This window comes from Aureococcus anophagefferens (assembly GCF_000186865.1).
Source record: "Aureococcus anophagefferens unplaced genomic scaffold AURANscaffold_2, whole genome shotgun sequence".
Taxonomy (NCBI): domain Eukaryota; class Pelagophyceae; order Pelagomonadales; family Pelagomonadaceae; genus Aureococcus; species Aureococcus anophagefferens.
The window spans coordinates 1,008,113-1,031,532 of NW_008705562.1; the positions used below are offsets into that span (position 1 = coordinate 1,008,113).

General features: G+C 73.2%; 6 protein-coding genes across 6 annotated transcripts in view; 4 read left to right on the top strand and 2 right to left on the bottom strand.

Annotated features, from left to right (window-relative positions):
* Nucleotides 1-1,007: 1,007 nt before the first annotated feature.
* On the bottom strand, nt 1,008-1,454 carry AURANDRAFT_20573 (hypothetical protein; the record flags this gene model as incomplete). The annotated part of the gene is made up of 1 exon (XM_009035194.1): nt 1,008-1,454. One exon carries the CDS (start codon nt 1,452-1,454, stop codon nt 1,008-1,010), a length of 447 nt encoding a protein of 148 aa, XP_009033442.1.
* Nucleotides 1,455-2,153: 699 nt separating this feature from the next.
* AURANDRAFT_59818 (hypothetical protein) lies at nt 2,154-4,359 on the top strand (the record flags this gene model as incomplete). Its single annotated transcript, XM_009034752.1, has 3 exons — nt 2,154-2,297; nt 2,368-2,801; nt 3,013-4,359. The coding sequence occupies 3 exons, from the start codon at nt 2,249-2,251 to the stop codon at nt 4,279-4,281; spliced, it is 1,752 nt and encodes a 583-aa protein (XP_009033000.1).
* Nucleotides 4,360-4,498: 139 nt separating this feature from the next.
* On the top strand, nt 4,499-5,536 carry AURANDRAFT_61127 (hypothetical protein; the record flags this gene model as incomplete). Its single annotated transcript, XM_009034753.1, has 1 exon — nt 4,499-5,536. One exon carries the CDS (start codon nt 4,499-4,501, stop codon nt 5,534-5,536), a length of 1,038 nt encoding a protein of 345 aa, XP_009033001.1.
* A 3,720-nt stretch (nt 5,537-9,256) lies between these two features.
* On the bottom strand, nt 9,257-19,103 carry AURANDRAFT_70676 (hypothetical protein; the record flags this gene model as incomplete). The annotated part of the gene is made up of 4 exons (XM_009035193.1): nt 9,257-10,282; nt 10,385-10,612; nt 11,085-11,088; nt 11,698-19,103. 4 exons carry the CDS (start codon nt 19,101-19,103, stop codon nt 9,257-9,259), a joined length of 8,664 nt encoding a protein of 2,887 aa, XP_009033441.1.
* Nucleotides 19,104-19,621: 518 nt separating this feature from the next.
* On the top strand, nt 19,622-20,729 carry AURANDRAFT_61129 (hypothetical protein; the record flags this gene model as incomplete). Its single annotated transcript, XM_009034754.1, has 2 exons — nt 19,622-20,140; nt 20,193-20,729. 2 exons carry the CDS (start codon nt 19,622-19,624, stop codon nt 20,727-20,729), a joined length of 1,056 nt encoding a protein of 351 aa, XP_009033002.1.
* Nucleotides 20,730-22,171: 1,442 nt separating this feature from the next.
* The window catches only part of AURANDRAFT_61130 (hypothetical protein), a gene marked incomplete at both ends in the record, with an annotated part of 3,057 nt that continues 1,808 nt past the window's right edge, over nt 22,172-23,420 (top strand). Inside the window, 2 exons of the mRNA XM_009034755.1 lie at nt 22,172-22,711; nt 22,786-23,412. Of these exons, the coding sequence (XP_009033003.1) occupies nt 22,172-22,711; nt 22,786-23,412 (1,167 nt within the window). The remainder of the gene's footprint in view (nt 22,712-22,785; nt 23,413-23,420) is intronic.

The window sequence follows — 23,420 nt, forward strand, 5'->3', positions numbered from 1 at the left end:
AGCCCACGGTAGCGCCGGCGCCGCGCACGGTCGCCTCGAAGTAGTAGCGCGCCTTGTGGCCCGCGGCGTCGCGCCGCCGCGGGCAGCGGACGTTCGTGCACGCGGCTAAGACGCCCCGGCGCCGCACGTCGAAGTCGTCGCCCTCGCCGCAGCCCACGGACGTCGCGTCCACGTAGCGCATGCGCACGCGCGCGCGCCGGTAGCACGCGTCGCGCTCCCGCTCCGCGGCGTCGCGGAGCGCGGCCGCGTAGTGCGCCAAAGGCAGCGGCCGGAGCCGGAGCAGGCGCGCGACGCCCGGCGCGTCGACGGCCGCGTCGCTCCGGAGCAAGCCGCCGAGGGCGCGCGCGAGGCCCGACGCCGAGCTCGCGTCGAGCGCCGCGCCCAGGGTCCAGGGCCGCGCGTCCGCGCGGTCGTCGTCGGCGGTTTCGCCGCGGCTCCCGCCCTTGGGCTGGCGCTGGCGCCGCAGCTCCGCGCGCGCCACCTATGATTCGTGAGTTTGAGGCGAATGCGCTGTTCGCCGACGCCGGGAACCCGTACGGCCGCCGTCTCCGTCGCCCCGTCCCGCGCGTCCGCGGCCGGCTTGATGGGCTGGCGCCGCGGCGCCCGGGCGGCCACGAGCGCGCCGACGACGCTACGCAGCTCCACTGGCGCCGCCACGCCGGGTGCGAGGAGCTCCATCTCCTTGTAAGGGCTCTGCAAAATTTAGAATTGTGCGCTACAAGCGCCCATGCCGCTCGTCCAGTCGACAGGAGTCGAGAGAGCACTTTGTCCACGGAGCGCCAAGGTGCCGCTGCGGGCGCGGCGTCGCGCCGACGCCTAGGGCCCCGGAGCGCGCGGGGACGCGTCGGGGACGCGTCGACGAGGCGCGCGGGCGCCCGCCCGTCTCTCTCGCCGCCAAAGGCGCCGCAGCATCTTTCTGGTAGTATGTTTAGTAGGGAAAGGGGAGGGCAAAGAGCGCGCCACATCCGCGCGAGAGCGGGGGCGACGCGCGCGACGAACGTGCGCGCTCACACGAGCTCGAGGATGCCCATCTTGGCGTTGTCGCCGGAGCGCGGCATCGTGCGCAGCACGCGCGTGTAGCCGCCCTCGCGGTCCGCGTAGCGGCCGGCGCCCTGCTCGAAGAGCGCGTGGACGAGCTGCTTGTCCGTCATCCACGACATGGCCTGGCGGCGCGCGTGGAGGTCGCCCCGTTTGCTGAGCTGGATCATGTGGTCGACGTGCTTGCTCGCCTCCTTGGCGCGGACGAGCGTCGTCGTGATGCGGCCGTGGCGGATGCACTCCGTCGTCAGGCTCCGGAGCAGCGCCTTGCGCTGGTCCGCGGGGAGCGCGAGCTTCTTGAAACCCGACTTGCCGTGGCTCGCCGCGAGGGCCGTCGCCGGCCGCGCGAGCGGGGACGGCGGCGCGAACGCCGCCGCGGCGCCGACGAGGAGCGCGACCAGGGCGATGCGGACCATGTTTCTACCTAAGCAGTGGGGCAGTCGAGCGCTGCAGCGTGTGTGGGTGTGTTTTCGGGGCTTGTGGCGGGCGCCCCGCGGCCCCGCGCGACGTTGCGCTCCGCGAAGCTCTCTCGGAGGCCACGTCCGCCCGTCAGCGTCGCTTCCGGGCGAAATTCGACGTGCGAAAAGACCGCACGCTCCGCCCCGCTCCCGTGACTCTCTCGGACCGCATCTCGCGGCGCGTCGCGTCAAACACTCCGCATCAACCCGGGACGCTGGCACATACGACTGCTTCGCCGCCTCAGAGTTGAGGTTGGCCAGCCAGCGCCCCGGCCAGCGCCGCACCGGGGGGTCGACGCCTAAATCGACGCCTGGCGCCCCTCAGCGGCCGTCATCTCCACGGGAAGCGGACGCGTCGGGGCAGGAGGTCGGCGGCAAACGGCGACTCTTCGGGCTCGAAGGGGCCACTTTCCCCGCAGGCAGCTTTATCACGCTCTCGGCGACCGCGGTTGACGCGCGAACCAGATGCAAAATGCCAGAGTCGAGTCGGGCCGGCGATGGACATTCACCCGAGCTCTGCACGACCCCCGGAACTAGAGACGACGCGTCCCACAGACATGCTCGCGCGAGCGAGATCTTTTGTCCCGAGGCCAATGTTGAAACAGACATCGGTTGGTTGCAGCGATTTGATCTGAACGGAGCAGCACCTCGGTCCTCGCCCTGCTCGAAGACCAGGTGGTCTCGACATAAACCTTGCGTGCCGCAGCGCGAAGGACGCGCGCCGACGAGCACCGCAGCGGCCTCTTGCAGTCATGAAGTACGTCATCGTCACGGGCGGCGTCGTCTCCGGCCTCGGCAAAGGTCCGCCGCCCGGCGTCCGTCGCTCAAAGGAAGTCCCCCATTTGTTCGCACCCAACGCGCCGACGTTTAGGCATCACGATCTCGAGCATCGGGCGCCTGCTCAAGTCCGCGGGCCTGCGCGTGACGTCCATCAAGATCGACCCCTACCTGAACACGGACGCGGGGACGATGTCGCCGTTCGAGCACGGCGAGACGTTCGTGCTCGACGACGGCGGCGAGACGGACCTGGACCTGGGCAACTACGAGCGGTTCCTCGACCTGAGCCTCACGCGGGACCACAACATCACGACGGGCAAGGTCTACGCCAAGGTGCTCGCGAAGGAGCGCAAGGGCGACTACCTGGGCAAGACCGTGCAGGTCGTGCCGCACGTCACCCAGGAGATCCAGGACTGGATCGAGCGCGTCGCCCAGATCCCGACGGACGGCCTCGAGGGCCCGCCCGACGTCTGCCTCGTCGAGGTCGGCGGCACCGTCGGCGACATCGAGTCGTCCGTCTTCCTCGAGGCGCTCCGCTGTGTGGAAATCAAATCTTCAACCCGACTTCAATGTGCGCGTATGCGACCGTTTCGACGCGAGGCTTTCTGCCGTGCTTCGAGAACTCGACGAGAGCAATCGATCCGTCCAAAAATCAGCCGAATCGACTTCGATTTGATTGAGATAGAGAGTTCTGAAGTTTGGTGGGGACCCCCCAAACCAGTGGTTGATTTCCACACAGGCGCTCCGCCAGTTCCAGTTCCAGGTGCCCAAGGGCGACTTCTGCCTCGTCCACGTGTCCCTCGTGCCCTGCCTCGGCTCCGTCGGCGAGCAGAAGACGAAGCCGACGCAGCACGGCGTCAAGGAGCTCCGCGGGTTGGGCCTGTCGCCCGACGTCATCGTCTGCCGCGCCGCCGACGAATTGGAAGATTCCACGCGGTCCAAGCTCGGCATCTTCTGCCACGTGCCCGCGTCCCACGTGCTGAGCGTCCACGACGTCGCGAACATCTACCACGTGCCCCTGCTCCTCCTCGAGCAGGGCATGGACGAGATCCTCCGCGTGTCGCTCGAGCTCACGCGCGACTGCGGCATGCCCGAGCAGCGCGAGGGCCGCTGCGACCTCGCCGCCTGGCGCAAGATGGCGCTGGACGTCGACACCTTCGAGGACAGCGTGTCCATCGCCATCGTCGGCAAGTACACGGGCCTCTCGGACTCGTACCTCAGCGTCTTCAAGTCGCTCAAGCACTCGTCGATCGAGGCCCGGCGCAAGCTCGAGGTCGTCTGGATCGAGTCGACGGATTTGGAGGACGGCACGAAGAAGGCCGACGCGGCGGCCTACGACGGGGCCTGGGCCAAGCTCAGGGGCGCGGACGGCGTCGTCGTGCCCGGCGGCTTCGGCGACCGCGGCACCGAGGGCATGATCGCGTGCGCCAAGTTCTGCCGCGAATCCGGCAAGCCCTACCTGGGCGTCTGCCTCGGCATGCAGCTCGCCGTCGTCGAGTACTGCCGCTCCGTGCTCGGCTGGGCCGACGCGAAGAGCGCGGAGTTCGACAAGGCGACGCCGCGGCCCGCCGTCGTCTTCATGCCCGAGATCGACGAGGACGGCGACATGGGCGGCACCATGCGCCTCGGCGCCCGCGACACGCTCATCGAGGGCGCCGACGCGTCCGAGTCCATCGCGCACCTCATCTACCGCGGCAAGAAGGCCGTCTCCGAGCGGCACCGGCACCGCTACGAGGTCAACCCGGACTACGTCGGCGACCTCGAGGCCGCGGGCCTCAAGTTCGTCGGCAAGGACGAGACGGGCCGGCGCATGGAGATCATCGAGCTCCCCCGGTCCGCCCACCCCTACTACATCGGCTGCCAGTTCCACCCGGAGTTCAAGAGCCGGCCGCAGAACCCGTCGCCGCCCTTCTACGGCCTCGTCCTCGCCGCCGCGGGCGCCTTCCCGGGGCCCCTCGCCGACGGCGCCGTCGCGCCCGAGCCCGCCAAGAAGAAGGCCAAGCGCTGAGGGCGCACCCAAGAAACCAAGCAGCGCCGGGGCGGTAACGCCGCGCGCGCCCCGGCCGAGCATAAGCAAGCGGTCTTTAGCGGGGGGCGCCGGAGGCTATCGGCCGCCACTTCCATGTCGCGATCATGATGCGTCGAGGACGTGGGAGAGCGGTTAAGAGAGCGGGCTGTGACGTCAACTTGAGGCAAACCTTGGCCAAGTCGCACAACTCGACATCATGAGCGTCTCCGCGACGATGAAGCGCCTCGTGCTCGTGGAGGCCTCCGGCGACGACCTCACCGACGCCAAGCTCGAGCTCGAGGAGTGCCCGACGCCGACGCCCAAGGCCACGGAGGTGCTCGTCAAGGTCGCGGCGGCGCCGATCAACCCGAGCGACTACGGGTCCTGGCGCAGCAAGCGCGGCGACGGCCCCGTGCCCATCGGCAACGAGGGCAGCGGCGTCGTCGTCGCCGTCGGCTCGGTGATCGCGGCGACCGTGGCGGGGCTCCGCGTCGGCGCCAAGGTCGGCTTCGTCGGCGCGAAGAAGCAGGGCGCCTACAGCGAATACGTAGCCGCGCCGCTCGCGACGACCTTCGCCATGCCCGACGCTCTGCCCGTCGAGGACGCGTGCTCCTTCTTCGTGAACCCGTTCACGGCCTATGGAATTTTGAAGGAGGCCAACGGCCGGCCCTTCGTGCACACGGCCGCGGCGTCGCAACTGGGCCAGATGCTCGTGAAGCTGGCCAAGCTCGAGGGCGCCGGCGACGCGCTGCTGAACGTCGTCCGCTCGGAGAAGCAGAAGGCGATCCTGGAGAGCCTCGGGGCCGCGCACGTCGTCGTCGTCGCCGACGCGAAGACCGACGAGGCGGGCGTCGCCGCGCTCAAGGCGAAGATGGCCGAGCTCAAGGTGACCTGCGCCTTCGACGCCGTCGCCGGCGCGATGGCGGGCTGCCTCTTCACGAACCTGCCGCCGAAGGCGACGCTCTACTCGTACGGTCGGCTCTCGGGCGACATCGAGGGCGTCGCGCCCGTGGATCTGATCTACCGCGGCAAGAAGCTCGAGGGCTTCTTTTTGACGGCGTGGCTCACGGGCGGCTTCCCCGGCGCGAGGCTCCTGAGCGCCGCGGCCAAGGTCCGCGCGGGCCTGGGCGAGGGCGGCTGGTGCGCGACGACCTTCGTCGACTGCGCGCCCGAGGCCATGTGGGACAAGTTCGTCGACATGTACACGACGACGGGCTTCACGGACCGCAAGCTCCGGATCCGCTTCCCGGAGTAGGATGGCCGCATTAAAAGCTCGCGAGCTCCTTTTGGGCGCCCGCCGCGTCTCACGCGACCTGTTAGGACCACGGCCCCATCCTCTTAGTACCAGAAGCGCGACGCGCGCCGTCGCCGCGCGGCTTTGCCGACGGCGGGCGCCGGGCCGCGGAGCGCGTCGGCCGCGGGCGCGGGCGGCACGAGGGCGATGGGCGGCGTCGACCGCTCGGCGAGCGGCGAGGGCCCGGGCGAGAAGCCCGCGCGGCGGACGCCGCCGTCGTCGGCGTCCGGCGAGAGGCGCAGGTTCGCGGCCTTGGCCAGCGCGGCGGCGACGTCCGCGTGGCCGCGCCTCGACGCGGACCGGCACGCGGGCGTCGTCGGCGGCGGCGGCGGCGAGCCGTCGCCGGAGTCGTCGAGCATCGCGTCGTCGTCGAAGGCGATCTCCGCGACGTCGAGGAGGACGCCCGGCGCGCCGCGGACCTCGACGTCCTCGACGACGCCGTCCTCGAGGACGACGCCGGGCGCGCCGCGGAGGCGCCGCGCCGCGGCGAGCGTGTACATGGCCTCGATCTGCGCGTCGCCGCGGTCGACGGCGGCGCTCAGCGCCGCGTGCACCGCGAGCGTCGCCCAGGCGACGGCCGCGGCGTCGTCCGCGAGGCCGTCGCCGAACGGCCAGCCCGGGCCGGGGCGCTCCCGGAGCGCCGCGACGCGCGCGTCGAAGTCGCGGCGGCCCGACGCGACGCGGCGCCCCGCGAAGTGCGCCGAGAAGAGGCTCGCGAGACTCCGGGACCCGGAGACGCCGACGTCGAAGGCGTCCGCGGGCGCGAGGCGCTGCACGTCGACGGCGCTCCGGACGCCCGCGGCGCCGCCGAGCAGGCCCGGCACGGACCCGTCGCATCGGTCGTCGCAGTAGGCCTTGACGACGGCCTCGTCGCCGAGGAGCGCGCGGAGGTCGCTCGAGAGGCCGCCGCGCGGCGCCTCGAGGACGCACGCGAACTTCGCCGTCTCCGCGTCGTAGCAGCACGCGGCGACGAGGAGCGGCGGCTCGAAGTGCGTGCCGAACGCGGCGACGCCGACGGTCCGCGCGCGTCGCAGCGCGTCCCAGGACGCCGTCGCGGCGACGCCGACGGCGCGCGCCTCGCTCGCGAGCGTCGCGCCCGCGGCGCGCCGGTCCTCCTCCGTGAGCTGGAGGCTCTCGAGGTCGAGGTCGTTCACGTCGCCGCTGCGGCGCTGCGGCGGCTTGTGGACCGTGCCGCCGACGTAGCGCGTCTTCGAGTGGCGCCGCGGCGCCTTGTGCTTGACCATGAGCTGTGTTTCTCTGCTAGGGCGCGGTGGTCTTATCTCAGCAGCTCGGGTGAGCTTGTCTCAGCGCTTCGAAGAGTCGAGTGACAGGCACATTGCGCATCACTTGCGGCGCAAGGCCTCCTCGCGCGCCCCGGGCGCCGGGGGTCGCCGGCATCTTCGGGCGCAGTCCTGGCACGCGTACGGAGCCTTACCCGCGCCGCCCGTGCCCACTCACGCGCGCGCCTCCGGGACGGGGTCGCACTTGCAGCCGCCGGAGTAGTAGTCGCCGACGACGTAGGTGCAGTTGTGGTCGAGCTCGAGGAGCACGTCGATGGCCTTGTTGTAGGAGAGGCAGAGCGCGTCCGCGGGCTGCTGCTGGTCGTCGGTCTCCAGGGCCGTCGCGACGGCGATGGTCGCGCCGAGCTTCGGGAAGTAGGCGACGATGGACTGGTAGCCGTAGGTCGCGCCGAGGTGGCCGTAGGCGACGCCCCAGGCCGACTTGTCCTGGCCCGTGCGCGAGCCCAGGTTGTGCGTCGCCAAACCGTAGATCTCGTAGGGCGCGCCGTCGCCGCCGTCGGACGGCACCATCTTCGCCACGTAGGCCGCGGGCGCGACGGCGTGCGCCGCGTAGACCTGGAAGGCGAGGTCCGCGATGGCCGAGGGCGGGCCGACGACGTCGGACGCGGTCCAGCCCGAGAAGACGCCCGGCACGGACGAGTCGTCGTTGTCGTTCTTCGCGCCCTTGGGCACGTTGTAGGACGTCCGGTCGATGCCGTGGACGGGCGAGTACGCCGACGGCGGGCGGCCGTCGTTCGCGAAGCGGAGCCTCGTCCGGAGCTCGTCCGGTAAAAAATGGCCCTGGTCCAGGGCCTCGATGGACGACGCGTTCAGCGCGTCGGCGAGGATCATGCCCAGGAGCATGAAGTTCGTCGACGAGTAGCAGAACGGCGCCATGCCCTCGTGGCGGCTCGCGCACTTCGCCGCCCACCGGTGGGCGACCCAGGGCACGTCGAGGAGCTCCGGCGGCGTGAAGCCCTGCTTCGTGCGGTAGAGCGTCTTGCGCAGGTCGTCCGTGGGCGCGCAGCCCGGGCCCGACGACCGGCCGCACGGCGTCGCCGTGTCGAAATCAGGCACGCGCGACTGCATGTGGAGCAGCTCCTCGATGGTCGCCGTGGACACGTTCTGGTCGCCCCAGAGCTCGCCGAGGCTCGACCAGTCGTGGCGCCAGTCCGGCCTACCAAGTGCGACGGGGTCGGATTTCTTCACATCTTCAGGCGACATTCACGCGAAAAAACACTCCCGTCGCTCGACGCTGAGTCCGGCTGCTTGGAGAGCTTCGCGAGGAAGCGGTCGACGAGCGGCGCCATCGGCGATCGCAGGTCGAAGCGGCCCTCGCTCGCGAGCTTGAGGATCGACGCGCCCGTCACGACCTTGGTCACGGAGCCCCAGACGTAGTCGTCGTCGACTGTCGCCACCTTGCCGCCGCCGATGTCGCCCGCGGCGGCGCTCGCGGACCCAGCCCCGTTCTGGAACGCGATGCTGAAGGACGTGTTCCATTTCGCGGTCTCGTGGTCCGCGATCTTCTGGAGCTCCTTCGTGAGCGTCGCTTCCCAGCCCTGGGGCAGCGCCGAGGCTGCGGCAATGGTCAGGATGCATCGGAGAGCCGCCATGCTCGCTGTTGACGGCGCGAGAAGGCAGCAGCAGCGACGGCGAATCGATTCGAGCGGCCGCGACGATTGTCTTCGTCACGCGACAACATGGCAACCAAGATTACAGCCATCCTCGTCCTCGCCGTGGCGACGGCCTGGGTCCCCCGGAGCCCGCGCGCCCTCCGCGCGGCGCCGCGCCGGTCCACGGAGATCGACGAGCAGCAGGAGTGGATGATCAGTTACATGGCGAAGGCCCACGAGGCGCGCCTCGAGGCCATCACGCGCGCCAAGGCCGAGGCGACGGCGGAGATGGAGGCGCGCATCGCCGAGCTCGAGGCGCAGCTCGCCGGGGTCGCCGCCGCGCCCGCGGCGCCCGCCGCGGCGCCGGCGCCCGTCGCGGCGACGAAGATCGTCATGGATCCGGCGGCCGCGCCCGCGCCCGCCGCCGCCAAGGCCGCGCCCGCCGCCGCCAAGGCGGCCCCCGCGCCCGCCGCGCCCGCGCCCGCCGCGCCCGTCGCCGCCGCGCCGGCCGGCGCCGTGAACCCGTCGTACCTGAGGCGCAAGGGCAGCAAGTCGGTGAACGCGCGGTGGGGCGCCGAGGAGCTCGAGCGCCTCGACGCCGTCGACGCGCTCGTCGCGGCGGCCGCGGACGCGGCGCCCGCGGCGGCGGCGGAGACGGCGACGGACGCGGCCTACGCGAACCGCGTCAAGAACACGAAGAAGGTGTCCTCGCGCTGGGGCGCGGAGGAGGTCGAGCGCATCTCGGGCTAGGGCCGCGCCTCGTCCCCACGACTGCCGCTTTCTAAACCTTAGTGCGTCCGCCCGCCGGCGTAGATGCGGAGGGACACGGACGTCTGCTTGACGAAGTCGGCCGTCTCCTTGGGCTGGACGAGGAACTTCTCGCCCGTGAGCGTCGCGACCTTGCCGTCGCGGTAGCGCGTCTGCTTGCGGGCTTCCCTCTTGCCCGGCGCGACGTGGCAGCCCGTCGTGTGGCCGCCCGCGGGGATCGGCGGCCGCGACGCGAACTCGTCCAACAATCGCGCGCGCTCGTCCTTCGAGAGGCGGTGCGTGAAGAAGGCGCCCTGGCGCGCGACCCGGCGGTCGAGGCTCTCCTGCTGCTCCATGTCCCGGAGCACGCGCTCGGCCTCGGCGTAGAGCGCCTCCGCGGCCGCGTTGACGTCGCGGTGCTCCGCGAGGTACGCGGCGACCGTCGCCTCGCGGACCTGCGGGAAGCACTCCCGCAACGAGCCGAGGGACCGCAGCTGCGCGGCCTTGGTCGACGCGTGGCCGTCGGCGACCGCGGCGAACGCCGCGGCCGCCGCCGCGGCGAGGACGCGCCGGAGGTCCGCGCGGTCCTCGTCCTCGAGCAGGAAGGGCCGCGCGGCCTCCTCGGCGCTCGCGAGGGCGTCGCCGGCGTCGTCCTCCGAGAGGGCCTCGTCGACGACGATCTTCGCCACGTAGGCCCGGGAAGCCTCGTCGAGGCCCTCGCCGAGCCATCGCAGGAGCGACAGCGCCGCGACGTCCGCGGCGCGCTCCGCGAGCGCCTCGTCCTCGCCGATGGCCGCCCGCGCGCGGGCGAGGGAGGCGCCCACGGCGGCGACGGCGGCGTCCTCGTCCGGCAGCGCGTCGCCGCCGGCCGGCGCGTCCTCGGTCGGCTCGTCCGGCGCTTCCGCGGCGGTCGCCTCCGACGCGGCGTCGTCCCGATGGCGCTCGGCCTGCTCCGCGGGCGCGTCCGCCGGGGCCGGCGGCGCCGGGACCGCGGACGAGTCCTTCGCGGGGCGCTTCGCGCGGCGCCGCGGCGGCAGGGGCTTCCAGCGCTCTTCGACGACGATCGCCTGTGCCGCCGGCGCTTCCGCGGCGGTCGCCGCCGGCGCTTCCGCGGAGGTCGCCGCCGGCGCTTCCGTGGCGGTCGCCACCGGCGCTTCGACGACGATCACAGCCGGCGCCTCCGCGGGCGCTTCCGCGGCCTCCGAAACGTCGTCCGCCGCCGCGGCGCGGTCGACCGTGGCCTCGATGGCGTCGAGCCACGCCTGCCGCCGGTCGTCGTCGAGCTGGCGCAGGTTCACGCCGACGCTGCGCAGGTAGCCCATGGCGTCGGGGATCGACGGCTTCACGCCGCGCCGCAGCTGCGTCGCCACCCAGGCGTCGAGGATGCCCGGCGACACCTCCGCGGATCTCGGCGCTTCGGCCGCGACGACGGCACGAGGATCCCGAGCGACGACCGCCTCCGCCGCGGCGCTCGCGCCGTCGTCGCGCCGCGCGCGGTTCGGTCGCCGCTTCGGCTTCGGGCGAGGCGCCGCTCGCTTCTCGGTCGGAGGCGGCGGCGGCGCGTTCGCCGCCTCCGGCTTCGTGCGCCGGTTGCGCCGCGGCTTGTCGTCCGATACCGCGCGAGCGGCATTCGCGAGCGCTTGCGCGCTCGGTCGAGTGGCCATCTCGAGGTTTCCGCTGGCGCGCTTGCACAGCTGCACCATCGAGTTCAATTTAGGCCTTGCAGCCCGGCGCGATGGTCACCTCGCAGGAGTGCTCGTTCATCGTCCAAACTGCGCAGTATCACGCTTCGGGCGGCTACCTTGACGCGCTCGTTGACGCGAGACCCGACGGAGATGCTGGTGTGATCGAGAGCGGGACTAGTTTTACGCGCCTGTATTACGCAGCTGGTTACAATTGGTGCTCGGCCATAAAATGGCTGCTCCAACAGGGCGCCGACGTCCACTTGGGCTGGCCATCCCACTTGGGACGTCCACTTGGCCTGACGCCACTGTACATTACCGCAAAATACGACTTTTGCGACGCCGCCGTCCTGCTGCTCGACGCGGGCGCACGAGTCAACAACGTCAGCGCGAATGGCTGGACCGCGCTCCACAAAGCAGCCCGGCACAATAACTCCAAGACGTGCAAGCTCCTACTGAGTCGCGGCGCGTCGCTCGACGCGCGCACGCGCTCGACGGGCCGAGACGCCGAGGGCGTCGCGCAACTCCGCGGCTCCATGGCCACGGCCGACCTCCTCGCCGCCGTCCGCGCCGCGGGCGGCTGGGTCCCGTACATCGACGCGCCGCGCAAGGAACTCCTGGCCCTCCGCCAGCGCCTCCCGACCCTCCGCGAGCGCGGCCGCGCGGCGCCGTCGTCGAGCGTGCGCGCGCACGAGCGGCTCTTCCTGAAGACGCCCGACGGCGTCTTCGGCCACGTCCTCGCCTTTTGGCGCAGCGACCGCGACGACTAAAAAAAACGACCCCGACATAGCTCTTAGAACGGCCAGGTGGCGAGGTGGCTCATGCGCTTCGTCGGGAAGATGCCCGCGTTCCACAGGCTCGTCGCCGCGCGCGTCGGGTCGACGACGACCCCCTCCTCGTAGTTGATCTGCACGTGCGCGGCCTCGGAGCCGTCGGTGCCGAGCCGCACCTTGGCGATGGACTCGAAGAGGGACGTCGCGAGGGACGTGTGGGCGACGTCGTCGGCGCCGAAGTAGCGCGACAGGAGCAGGTGGAAGTCGTCGAGCGACAGGCGCGGCCGCGACTTGCGCACCTTCTCGAAGATGCGCACGAGGTGCGTGTGCATCTCCGACGCGCGGTCCAGCAGGAACTTGAGCACCGTGTCCAGCAGGTCGTCCGTCTCCAAGACCCGCTGGTCCTTCTCCGCGTCCTTGAACGACTCGCGGCCCGAGAGCGGCGTCGTCTTCCGCCGGTCGACGAAGCCCCGCTTCGCCTTCGAGCGGATGTCCGTGACGAGCGTCAACAGCATCGCGTCGCCCGTCAGCGCGAGCAGGATGGGCGCGTCCCACGTCGACGGCGCGTCGACCTCGACGCCGTGGTCCTCCTCGTCGTCGTACTCGTCCTCGCTGTCGTCGCGGTCGCCGGACCCCGTCACCGCGGCGATGGCCGCGTCGAGGGCCACGTGGTTGCCGCGCGCCGCGCCGCCGGGCGCCGACGTGTAGTCGAGGCACCGCTCGAGGTCGAACGTCGACGGCGCGAGGCGCCGCAGCAACAGCACGTACTGCTCCGCGATGATCGGCGAGTAGAGGTGCACCTGGAGCGGCGCGATGCCCGCGATGATGCAGCACTGGCGCATGCGCGGCGCCATCGCGTGGCGCGTCACCGCGGACATCGCGTGCGCCTCCGCGTGCTCGTGGCGCCAGTGGCGCACGAAGTCCTGGACGAAGGCCAGCAGCTGCCCCTGCTCCGTGCGCGCCATGTAGCACGCGCCGTAGCGCATCGTGTGCCACTTGAGGAGGAACTGCGTGAACGGCATCTTCGCCTGCCTTTTCCGCTCGCACGTCTCGTCCGCGGAGATCTTGTCGCGGAGCACGGCGTTGAAGCACGCCACGGCCTCCTCGTAGGGCGTCGGTCGCTCCGGGATGTGCAGGTCGATCATCTTGAGGATGGGGCTCAGGCCCGGGTACTCCCGTAAATTCCGGTCGATCTGCTCCGCCATCGTCGACGACTGGATCTCGCGCCGCTCCGCGTACTGGCGGCAGACCTTCTGGAGCATCATGGCCGACCGCGCGTAGTTGCTCGCCTGGCTCCACCGCAGCGCCTCCATGAGGCCGACGCAGTGCGGCGAGTCGCGCGCGAGGTCCTCCTGCTCGGGCGACCAGCGGCTCCGCGCGTCGACGCGCTCCTCCGCGAGCGCGCCGTCGTGGGGCGACGTCTTCTTGTGGAGCGCCGTCTCCCGGTCCTCCAGAGCGACCTTGGCCTTCGTGGAGCGGCAGAGGAAGAGGTGGCGGCCGACGCGCGCGCGCAGCGGCGCGTCGCGCCGGCCCGCCTCCGCGTAGGCCTCGAAGGACAGCTCCGCGGCGCGCGGCGTCAGGTAGGCCACGTCGCTCGACGCCTCGCCGCGCCAGGCCGGGGGCGGCTCGAGCACGTCCGCGTCCCAGGCGTCGCCGGACCGGTACCAGCAGCCGTCGAGGCTCGCGCCGCGCTCGCGGTAGAGCACGGTCAGCGCGGCCGTCGCGACCGCGTGGTGGTCCGCGTCGGCCAGGTCGAGCCTCGCGCGCCGCGTGCCCAGCACGAAGCCGTCGCGGGCGTCGCCGTGGGCGTCGGGCGGCCGCGCGACGCACAGCAGGCCCAGGCGGTCCGCGACCTCGGCGGCGACGGGCGACGGCAGCCGGAGCAGCAGGTCGCCCGCGAGGTTCTCGAGGTCCACGAGGCTCGGCGCCAGGGCGACGACGACGTCCGCGGCCCGCCGGCCGTCGACGACGCGCAGGCCGTCGGCGACGAACGCGCCGCCGTGGCCCGCGGCCGCCGAACCTTTCCGGTACGTCCCCGCCGCGCCCGCGTAGTGCGCGACGACGAGGGCCAGCGACCCCACGGTCAGGCCCCGGTTGCCGCAGTGGAGCCGGAGCTCGTCGAGCACGTCGTCCCGGAACTCGCCGGCCTCCGCGGCGAAGACGGCCCCCGGGCTCGCGTCGGGCCGCTCCGGCGGCCGCGCGCGCGCGCGGCGGCTCGCGAGCTGGTCCAGCGTCCGCGGCAGCACGTGGGGCACCCAGCCCGAGTCGACGAAGAGCAGGTCGACGCCCTCCGTGTCCACGAATTCGTCGCCGGAGCCGAAGCCGTCGGAGCCGTAGCCGCCCGAGCCGACGGTGAACACCGTGCCCTCCGCGGCGACCGTGCCCGTGACCTCGGACGTCACGGACCCCTGGCTCAGCGCGTTCGCGCCCGTCGCGGACCGGCGCCCCCCCTGGCTCTGGCTCGTTGTTTGGAGCGCGAGCCGGATGGACGCGACGGACGGCTCGGGCGACGCCGCGAGCGCCTCCGGGCCCTTGGCGGCCGCGACGGCGGCGGCGGCGGCGCCCTTGAGGGACCCGCGGCCCGACTTCTTGCCGCCCTTGGCCTTCTTGCCGCCCTTGGACTTGCGGCTCTTCGCCGTCGCGGACGTCCGCGCGGACGCGTCGCCGAGCGTCGCCGCCGCGAGCGACTCGCGGTCGAGGACGAGCGCGGCGACGCGCGCGCGCGTCTGCAGGCCCCGGATCTTCGACTGGATGTGGCGCACCTTGAGCTGGTCGTCGGCGTCGTCGCGGTCCAGGAGCCACGGCGGCGGCGGCCGCGCGTCGCCCGCGGCCGCGGCCGCGTCGACGGCCGCGGCGTGGCGGCAGACGCAGGCGTCGTCTTCCAGAAAACAGGTCTCCAGGTCGGGCTCCACGGCGGGCAACGAGCTCGCGGCCATGATGCCCAGCACGGCCTCGCCCTCGTGGGGCTCGACGCCGAGGCGCGGCCGCGACGTCGACGCGTAGTCGACGTGCACCAAAATGTTCCCCGGCGACTTGATCGCCGCCTGCTCGCCGCGGCGCCGGTCCAAATCAAAAGACGCCCGGTGCGCCGTGAGGAGCGCCTCGAGCAGCGACGCCCGGTCCGCGGCCTCGAGCACGTGCGCGTGCGCCGCGGAGCCCCGGAGCCGGTCCTCGGCCGCGGTCGCGCGGCACCGCACGGCCCTTAAGTTGCTGTCGCCGCTGAGCTGGTGCGACGCCTCGAAGCGGCCCAGGCCCCGGCGCACCCGCAGCTCGCGCCGCTCCGCGTCGTCGAGCTCCAGGAGCAGGCGCAGCGCGAGGCGGTCCGAGCTCCGCCACAGCCGGAGCGCGTACCGCCCGTTCGGCGACCCGACGCAGGGGCCGTAGGCGTGGCCCAGGCGCCGGCGCAGGGACCGGCCCGTGCGCGCCGACGGCAAGAACACGCGGCAGAGCGCCGCGGCGCGGCTCCGGTCCACGAGCGCGGGCAGCACGCGCGCGACCGCGCGCTCGACGTCGGGCGTCTGCGGCATCGTCACGTGGTCGTCGTCGACGAAGTCCGTCCGGTTCGGGAGGTGGTCGAGCCCCATGCAGGCGTCCTTGACGGCCGCGGCGTAGTAGGAGATCGTGTCCTTGAGCCGCGCGGCGCTCCGCGCGGACCGGCGCCGGTCGTCGCGGCCGCGCGCGGGGCCCGCGGCCTCCCCCGAGGGCCACTGGGCCGCCGCGGCCGGCGGCGCGTAGAAGACGCCGCAGAGCAGCTCGACGGCCTGGGCCGACGTCAGCGACGCGTCCATCAAGGCGAGCTCCAGGAGCCGGTCGCGGTCGCCCGCGGCGTCGCAGAGCAAACTCTGGAGGCACTTGAGGCCCGCGGTCGTCGCGCAGTGGAGCGCCGTCGCGACGCGCGGCCGGTAGCCGACGCGCAGCCGGAGCTCGCCCGTCTGGGGCACGACGAAGGGCTCGTCGGGCTGCCACTCGAGCACGGGCGCGCGCGTCGCCGGCGGGCCGCTCGTCTTCCTACCCCGGCTCACGGTCCGCCGCGCGTCGAAGCAGGTCCGCGTCGCGCCGGCGACGGACGGCGCGGGCCGCTTCTTGGTGGTCTCGCCCGGGAGCACGCGGTTCAGCGTGAGCGGCAGCCAGTTCTTGGCCTTGGAGCCCCGCTTCGACGCGAAGCGCCAGTCGAGCCTGTCGAACCAGCGGCCGTGCCTCCGCGCGACGACGCGGATCGCGCGCCGCGCCGCCGCGCGCTGCTCGAAGCCCTCGATGTTGAAGGTCTGTTCCGAGGTAGTAGAAACGACGCACTCCGGGTCCGCGAAGGCGAGGCCGAGCGCGTCGCAGCTGCCCTCGTACGCGCGGAGCAACTCCGCCGCCGTCTCCGGCGCGTCGAAGGAGCTGCCCCGGAGCTGGAGCCGCAGCTCGCTGGGCTGCTTGCGCGCCATCATCTTCGCCGTGAAGCGCCGCGTCGCGCCCTTCTTCGAGGCGGCGCTCGACGGCGAGGCCGCGGGGAGCGTGCCGTCCTCGAGCGACGCGGCGCGCAGCAGCGCGCGCGCGCCCAGCGCGCCGAGGGGATTCAGCCCGAGGCCGACGTCGACGATCTTCGGCAGGACCTTGAGCCGCTCGGCGATGACGTCCGCCAGCGCGAGCGCCCCGCGCGCGCCGATGCCGCAGCAGGTGAGGTCGAGCTTCTTGAGCGGCCGCGACGTCCCTAAAATCGCCGCGCGGTCGAGCGTCGCCGCGAGCGCGACGGCGCCGGGGCAGCCGATCTTGTTGTGGGCGAACTTTAAGACGACGAGGTGCGGCGACGCGTTGATCAACGCCGTGAGCTCCCCGGGGTCGTCGACGCGGTTCCACGCGAGGTCGAGCTCCGTGAGCGAGCAGCGCCACTTCGTCGTGATCGTCGCCACGGGCACGGCCGCGTAGGCGCTCTTCTCCTCGTCATCCTTCAAGGAGCGCTTCCCGGCCTTGGGCGACGTCGGCGGTTCGTCGTCGTCGCCGCCGCCGGAGATCATGCCCCGCATGAGCTTCGTCGCGATCTCGAAACCGGAGCTGTGGTCCGCCGCGTGGAAGACGGAGCTCTTCCAGAGCGCCATGATCAGACGGTCCAAATCGATGGCGACGGGCTCGCCCGCCTCGCGCTCCTCGGGCAGCTCGTCCGTCGCCTCCGCTTCCTTCTTCTTCCGGTGCGACGCCTTTTCGTGCGCCTTGTCCAGCGCCTCCAGGGGCACGTGGCTCCGCTTCTCCGTGAGCTCCTCGTACAATTCCACGGTCTTCTCCTGGCTCAGGTCCGAGTTGAAGTAATCCACAAGATCGACGAACTCGTCCCAGGACAGGTCCGCCTTGTCCTTGACGCCGAGCTCGAAGAGCGCCGCCCGCAGCTCGTCCGTGATCTGCCGCGCGCGCGCGAACATGAAGTTGAGCACGTGGTCCAAGAAGTCGTCCAGGTGGATCATGCCCCGGTGCCGCTTCCCGAGCTGCTCGAGCTGCTCGACGATCTCCAGCAGCTGGATGTCGTTCGCGAGCGGCAACAGCTGCGGGTTGTCCCACGTCGCGGGCACGTTCGGGTCCGCGGAGTCGCCCATGAGCGCGTTGAGGTAGGCGTAGGTCGGCAGCTGGGGCGTCGTCTCCAACGCCTTGGCCACGTGGTTCGGCTTGAAGAGCCGCCCGAGCAGCAGCACGAAGACGTCGCCCGTCAGAGGCGTGTAGCACGCGCACGTCGCCGACGCGACGCCCAGCACGTCGAGGAGCTGGGCGATGCGCCGCTTCGTGTCCTGGGGCTGGACGGCGTGGGGCGCGCCGGGCTTCGCGCCGTGGTGCTGCGCGCTCGCGGCGAGCATCGCGGCCGCGGCGCCGCCCTTGAAGTGCTGCGACACCTTCAGCAGCGACAGCAGCTCGCGCTGCTTCCGGTGGCCCGACGCCCGGCCGCCGAAGCGCCGCTCGTGCCACGTCGTGACGAACTCGGCGAGGGGCACCGTGGGCGCGTTCGCACCGTGGTGCGCGCGCTGCGTCGCGTCTTCTTGGGCCTTGGCCTCGATGATCTCGTAGACGCGCCGCACGGCCTGGTTCAGCGTCAGGCCCGGCGCGTGGTTGCCGCCGTGGCCGCCCTTGGCGTTGCCGTGGCCGCCGCCGTGCGACGGCTCGCGGACCTTGAGCAGCGGGCTCAGGCCCTTGTTCGCGGCGTTCGGCTGGTGCGCGAGGTCGACGTGGCCCCGGCGCTCGTCCTTCTTCTTCAGCCCGTGGATGCTCCGCTTCTCCGCGTGGCGCTGGCGCGCGACGCGCACGCTCTCGCGCACGAAGTCGCTGAGCTCGTTCTCCCGCAGGTTGAGCGCCGCTAAAGTTCGGTTCCGCGTCGCGACCTCGAAGAGCACGTGGACGACCTGGTCCGTGAGGCCGCAGCGCTGCAGGTCCAAGACCCGTAGCACGCAGGCCTGGCGCGCGAGCACGCGCGCGACCTCGAGCGCCGCGAAGAAGTCGACCGTGTTGCCCGCGGCGAGGAGCCGCTCGACGCGCGCGCCCGGCGCCGCGGCGACGTTCGCCGTCGCCTTGACGGCCGCCGCCGAGAGCTTGTTCCAGCCGATGTCGATGGTCTTCACGGGCCGGTCCTTCTCCTCCGTCAGCGCCTTGGACAGCGCGGCCGCGAGGCTCAGCGCGCCCTCGTCCCGGAGGCGGTGCGGCAGCTTCAGCTCGCCCGACTCGAGGATCTTCGACACGAGCACGGGCCGCGTCAGCGCCGCCGTGTAGCCCGCGTCGCGCCGCGGGCTCCGGTCGCGCGCCGTGCGGCCCATGGCCACGGCCCACTCGCCGCGGTTCCGGCCCGCGCCGGGCTGTCGCGCGCGCGCGTCCGCGACGGTCGGCAGGTCTTCCGCGACGTCCACGGCCAGGTCCTTGGTCTTGAGCATGGCCCAGAGGCCGCCCTTCTTCTTCTGCGAGTTCGGGCTCGGCTCGCCGACGGACCGGCCGGGGCTCGGCGGGTAGAGCAGGTCGTCTGTGCACGCGCTGTCCGGCGTCTCCGGCCGCGGCTCGTCCCGCTCCGCCGGGAGCGCGGGCAGCGGGCTCTCCGGCGCCTCGAGGGGCGACGCGCCCGTCGCGTCGCCGTCGCTCTCGGAGCCGCTGCCGCTCTCCGAGAAGGTCGCCGTCGGCGTCGGCGTCGACCGCGGCCGCGCGTGCAGCGTCCGCGTCCGCGGGCCGTCGTACTCGGGCCGGCCGCGGCCGCCGGCGTCGCCGGGCGGCTCCGGCGTGAAGCGCGGCGCCTGGCCGGGCTCGCCGAGCCAGGCCTGCTGCGTCGCCTTGCTCGGCGACTCGGCGGGCGTCGTCTGCGGCCGCGGCCGGCCGCCCCGGTTCTTCATGGGCCGCCGCCGGCCGGGGCTGCCCACGGTCTTCGGCCGCGCGCCGAGCGTGTGCCAGTACTGCACATTGCGGCCGGGCAGCTCGTTGAGGCAGAGCATGCTGAGCGTCAACGCGACGCTGCTCTTATGAGAGCATGATGCGCGCGGGCGCCGTTTCGTTTTGTGAGAGGCTTCAAGTCGGCAGCTCCAATGGCACGATCAGTTCACTTGCTATTCAACGATGGACCTCCGAGTGCTCAGAGCACGACACGCGCGGCCTAACGATGCCGTGGAGCTGCGCCGTTTGTACCGTCATCAACGACGTGGACTCGTGGCTCGCCTGCGGCGTGTGCGGAAGTCCTCGGGACAGCGCGCCGGCCTCTATTGGCGCGAGCGTACCGGAGGTCTCTCCGAGCGCGAGCGCACCCGAGGCGGCCGACGCACCGGAGGCAGCGGCCGCCAGCGCGCCGGAGGTCATCGTCGTCGATGACGACGGCGCCGGCGCGTCGGACCAGGCCTCCTCCTCGGGCGCCGACGCGGCGAAGCGTCCGCTCCCGCCGGCGACCGCGCCGGCGCCGAAGCGCGCCAAGGCGCCCGCGCCCGCGCCGCGACGGCCCGCGCCCCGGCTGCCCGACGCGATGGCGTCGATGATGTCCGCGGCGCGCGCGCGGCCCGCGGACGGCCGCCAGCCGCCCTGGGGCGACGAGACGCCCGTCTGCGCGATCGGCGACGCCTCGCGCTGCGCCGCGCTCCTGAAGCGGTTCGGCGTCGTCGTCTTCCGCGGCGTCGTCCCCGCGGACGACCGGTCGCGGCTGGAGTCGCTGTTCTGGGACTGGCTGGAGCGGGAGCACGAGGGCGTCGACCGCGCGCGGCCGGCGACGCACGCGCCCCGCGTCTTCGACAGCCTCGGCCACAGGAATTCGGGCGTCGTCAACACGGGCAGCATCGGCCAGAGCGATCTGCTGTGGGCCGCGCGGCAGCACGCCGGCGTCGTCGACGCCTGGCGCACGGTCTGGGGCTTGGACATGACGGAGCCGGCGGCGACGACGCGGCAGCTCGTCACGTCCTTCGACGGCTGCGGCGTCTGGCGGAACCCGTGCCACCCCGCGCACGCGGGCAAGGCGAACGTGCGCACGGCCCAGAGCTGGTACCATCTGGTGAGTCGTTTAGAGCGATATCTTTATTTTGTTCATACAAGTTGTTGTTTAGGACCAGAACTTTGCGACGCATCCCGGCTTCGTCGGCTACCAGGGCGCGCTCACGGTCTGGGGCGCGGACGGCCACACGGGCTCGACGGTCGTCTGCCCCGGGTCCCACAAGCAGTTCGCGGAGAACTGCGCGCGCGGCGGCAAGGCGGGCCGCGGCTCCTTCGTGCGCATGGCGGGCCGCGGCGACGCGGAGTACTGCGCGCGGACCGCGCGCCAGGTCGCGCCGCTCGGGCCGGGGGACTACGTCATCTGGGACTCGCGCGTCGTGCACTGCTCGAACGGCGCGAGCCGGAACCTCGCGCCGCACCACGTCCTCGCGGCGCGCGGCGTCTCCGAGCAGCCGAGCCTCCTGCGCCTCGCGCTCTACGTGGCCATGATGCCGCGCGAGCGCGCCGGGGCGCACGTCGTCGAGGCGCGGCGACGCGCGGTGCGCCGCGGCGCGACCTCGGGCCACGACCCGCTGCGCATGCGGAGCGGCGCCGTGTCGCGCCGCCACGCGCCGCCGCCGGACGACAGCCCCATCTTCCGCCTCGTCTAAGGTCCTAGGCGTTATCCACGCTCCGTCGATGCGTCGGCGACGTCGACGCGTCGCTCGCGTCCACCAACTTCCGCGCGGCCACGAGCTCGATGCTCGGGCCGGGCTTCGGGTCCGCGACGACGAGGGGGCTCCGCGACGCCCAGAAGCCGAGGCTCTGCTCGTCGGCGGCCGCGCGGTCGCGCGCGTCGGCCTGCGCGCGCGCGTCGTCGCTGCGCAGCTCCCGCCGGCGCTTGACGTGGTCCGCGATGGACTGGGAGTAGTAGACCACGAGGCTGCCGCAGCAGATCAAGAGCGCGACGCCGTACTCCACATTCGCGGCCAAACCGAAGAACAGGGCCGCGACGACGGCCGAGAAGACCATGGCCACGACGTCCGCGAAGACCTGGCCCACGGCGTCCACGTATTTCAGGAGGGCCCCGATCATGTAGCCCGACAGCGCCTGCGTGAAGACCGCGGCCCAGGTCCACGCGGTGAAGCCCCGCGTCCACGGCGACGCGTCGTCCTCCAAGAACCGCCACGCGAGCGCCGTCGCGCCGTTGAACGCCGTGCCGTAGGAATACAGAATCAAATTCTGGCGGCTCAGCGGCAGGTCCCCCGTCGACTTGTAGGCGTACTCGCAGGCGACCGCGGAGAACGACGTGAGGACGAGCGCCGCGGCGACGATGGCCAGGCCGGACGCGCCGCCCGTGTTCGACTGGCCCTCGGCGTTCTTCGTGCCCCACTGGCTCAGCTCCGCGAGCGTGCTCCCGGCGACGAGCAGGAAGGCGCCGGCCCACTGGCGCCGCGTGAAGACGCGGCTGAACGGCGGCGCCGCGTAGAACAAACCGATCGTGACGATCTTCATGTTCCAGACGATGGCCAGCACGCCGGGGTTCACGGCGCGGATCATGCTGTAGCGCATGTTGTTCAGCACGAAGTAGCCGAAGGCGCCGGGCAGGAACGCGGCCAGCGCCCGCGCGTCCGCGCGGTGCGCCGCCGGCTCGCCGAAGGCCGTGATGCCGCACGCGAGCAGCAGCTTCACGCTCTCGCTGTAGAGCGTCACGCTCAGCGGGCTGTACGTGATCTCGCCGTCGACCTCGGCCTCGCGCACGGCGAGGCCCGACGACGCGATGAGCACGGAGGAGACGAGGATGAGCACGACCTTGGCCGCGAGGTGGTCCGACGCCCGGCGCGCCGGCGCCGGCGGCGCCGCGTCGCCGTCGCGGCGCGCCTCCTCGACGAGCGACTCGAAGGCCTCCGAGTCCTCGTCCATGGAGGAGGAGGTGCGCGCGCGCATGCGCAGCACGACGCGACGCGACGCCTCGCTGGGCCGGCAAAAGAGATGGACGACGGCAATCGCGTCACCATCGCGTCACCATTGCCAACTGAGCCGACGGTGAACCACGCGGTTTGGCCCGTGGCTGCCCCGAAGCATTACGATGGGCGCCCCCATAGCCGCGACCATGCGGCGGGAGAAGGAGCTCCTGCGGCAAAAGTACGGCGCCGCGGACCTCGCGCCGCCGCGGCGCCGCCGGTCGCCGCCGCCGCCGCCGCAGCCCGTGCCCTACTACTACGCCGTGCGCACCGGCGCCCGCGCGACCGTCGAGAAGGCGTCGCGCGACGCGCGCTTCGGCGCCCTGCGGCGCGTGCTGCGGGCGCTGCGCGTGCGCCACTGGCGCCGCGGCGTCGCCGCGCTGCGCCGCGCGGCCGCGGCCGTCGCGGAGCGGCGGCGCGGCGCGGCCGCGCTCGGCGTCGCGCGGCTCCTCGCGGCGCCGCGGCGCCGCGCGTGGCGCGCCCTCGCCGCGGGCGCACCGCCGCGGCGCGCCGTCGCGGCGGCGGCGACGCAGACGCGGCGCGGCGCGGCGCCGACGGCCGCGCGGCCCTTCGGCGGCGCCGTCGTCGCCGCGCTCGCCGCGGCCGCGGCCGCGCGGGCCCGGCGCCGCGGGGCGCTGCGGCGCGGGTGGACCGCGCTGGCCGGCGGCAACCGGGCGGCCCTCGTGGCCGTCGCCCTCGCGCTGCGCCGCGCCGCCGCGGCGGCGCGACGGCGCGCGCGCGCGCGCGCGTTCTGGTCGTCGAGGTCGCGCCGCCGGGGCTCGCGGCGGCGGCCGTCGCCCTCGCGCTCCGGCGCGCCGGCCGGGCCCTCGACGGCCGCGCGCGGCGCGCGGCCTGGGACGCGTGGCCGCGGGCCTCCGCGCGCCCCGCGGGTCCCCGGGCCGTCGCGCTCGCGCTGCGCCGCGCCGCGGCGGCCGCCGACGGTCGGCGCACGGGCCGCGCCCTCGGCGCCCTCCGGGCCGCGGCCGCGCGCGGCGGCCGCTGCCGCGCCGTCGCCCGCGGGCTCGCGCGCGCCGCGTTACGCGCGTCCGCGGCCGCGGCCGCGCGCCGCTTCCGCGCCTGGCGCGTCGCCGCGGAGCGGGCCGCGCGGGACGCCGCGGCCGCCGCCGCGGCGACGGCGCGCACCGCCGCGCGGAGCCGCGCGATCGCGATCGCCGCGCTGCGGCCCGCGGCGCGCGCGTCGGACGCGCGGCGGCGCCGCGCGTTCCGCGCGCTGCGCGGGGCCGCGGCGCGATGGCGGCGCCTCGGGGCCGTCGCCGCGGCGCTGGGCCGCGCCGGCCAGCGGCGGCGCAACGTCGCGCTCCGGCGGGGCCTCCTCGCGCTGCGGCTCTCGCGCGAGGGCGACGCGGCGGCCGCGGCCGCCGCGGCCGCCGTCGCCTC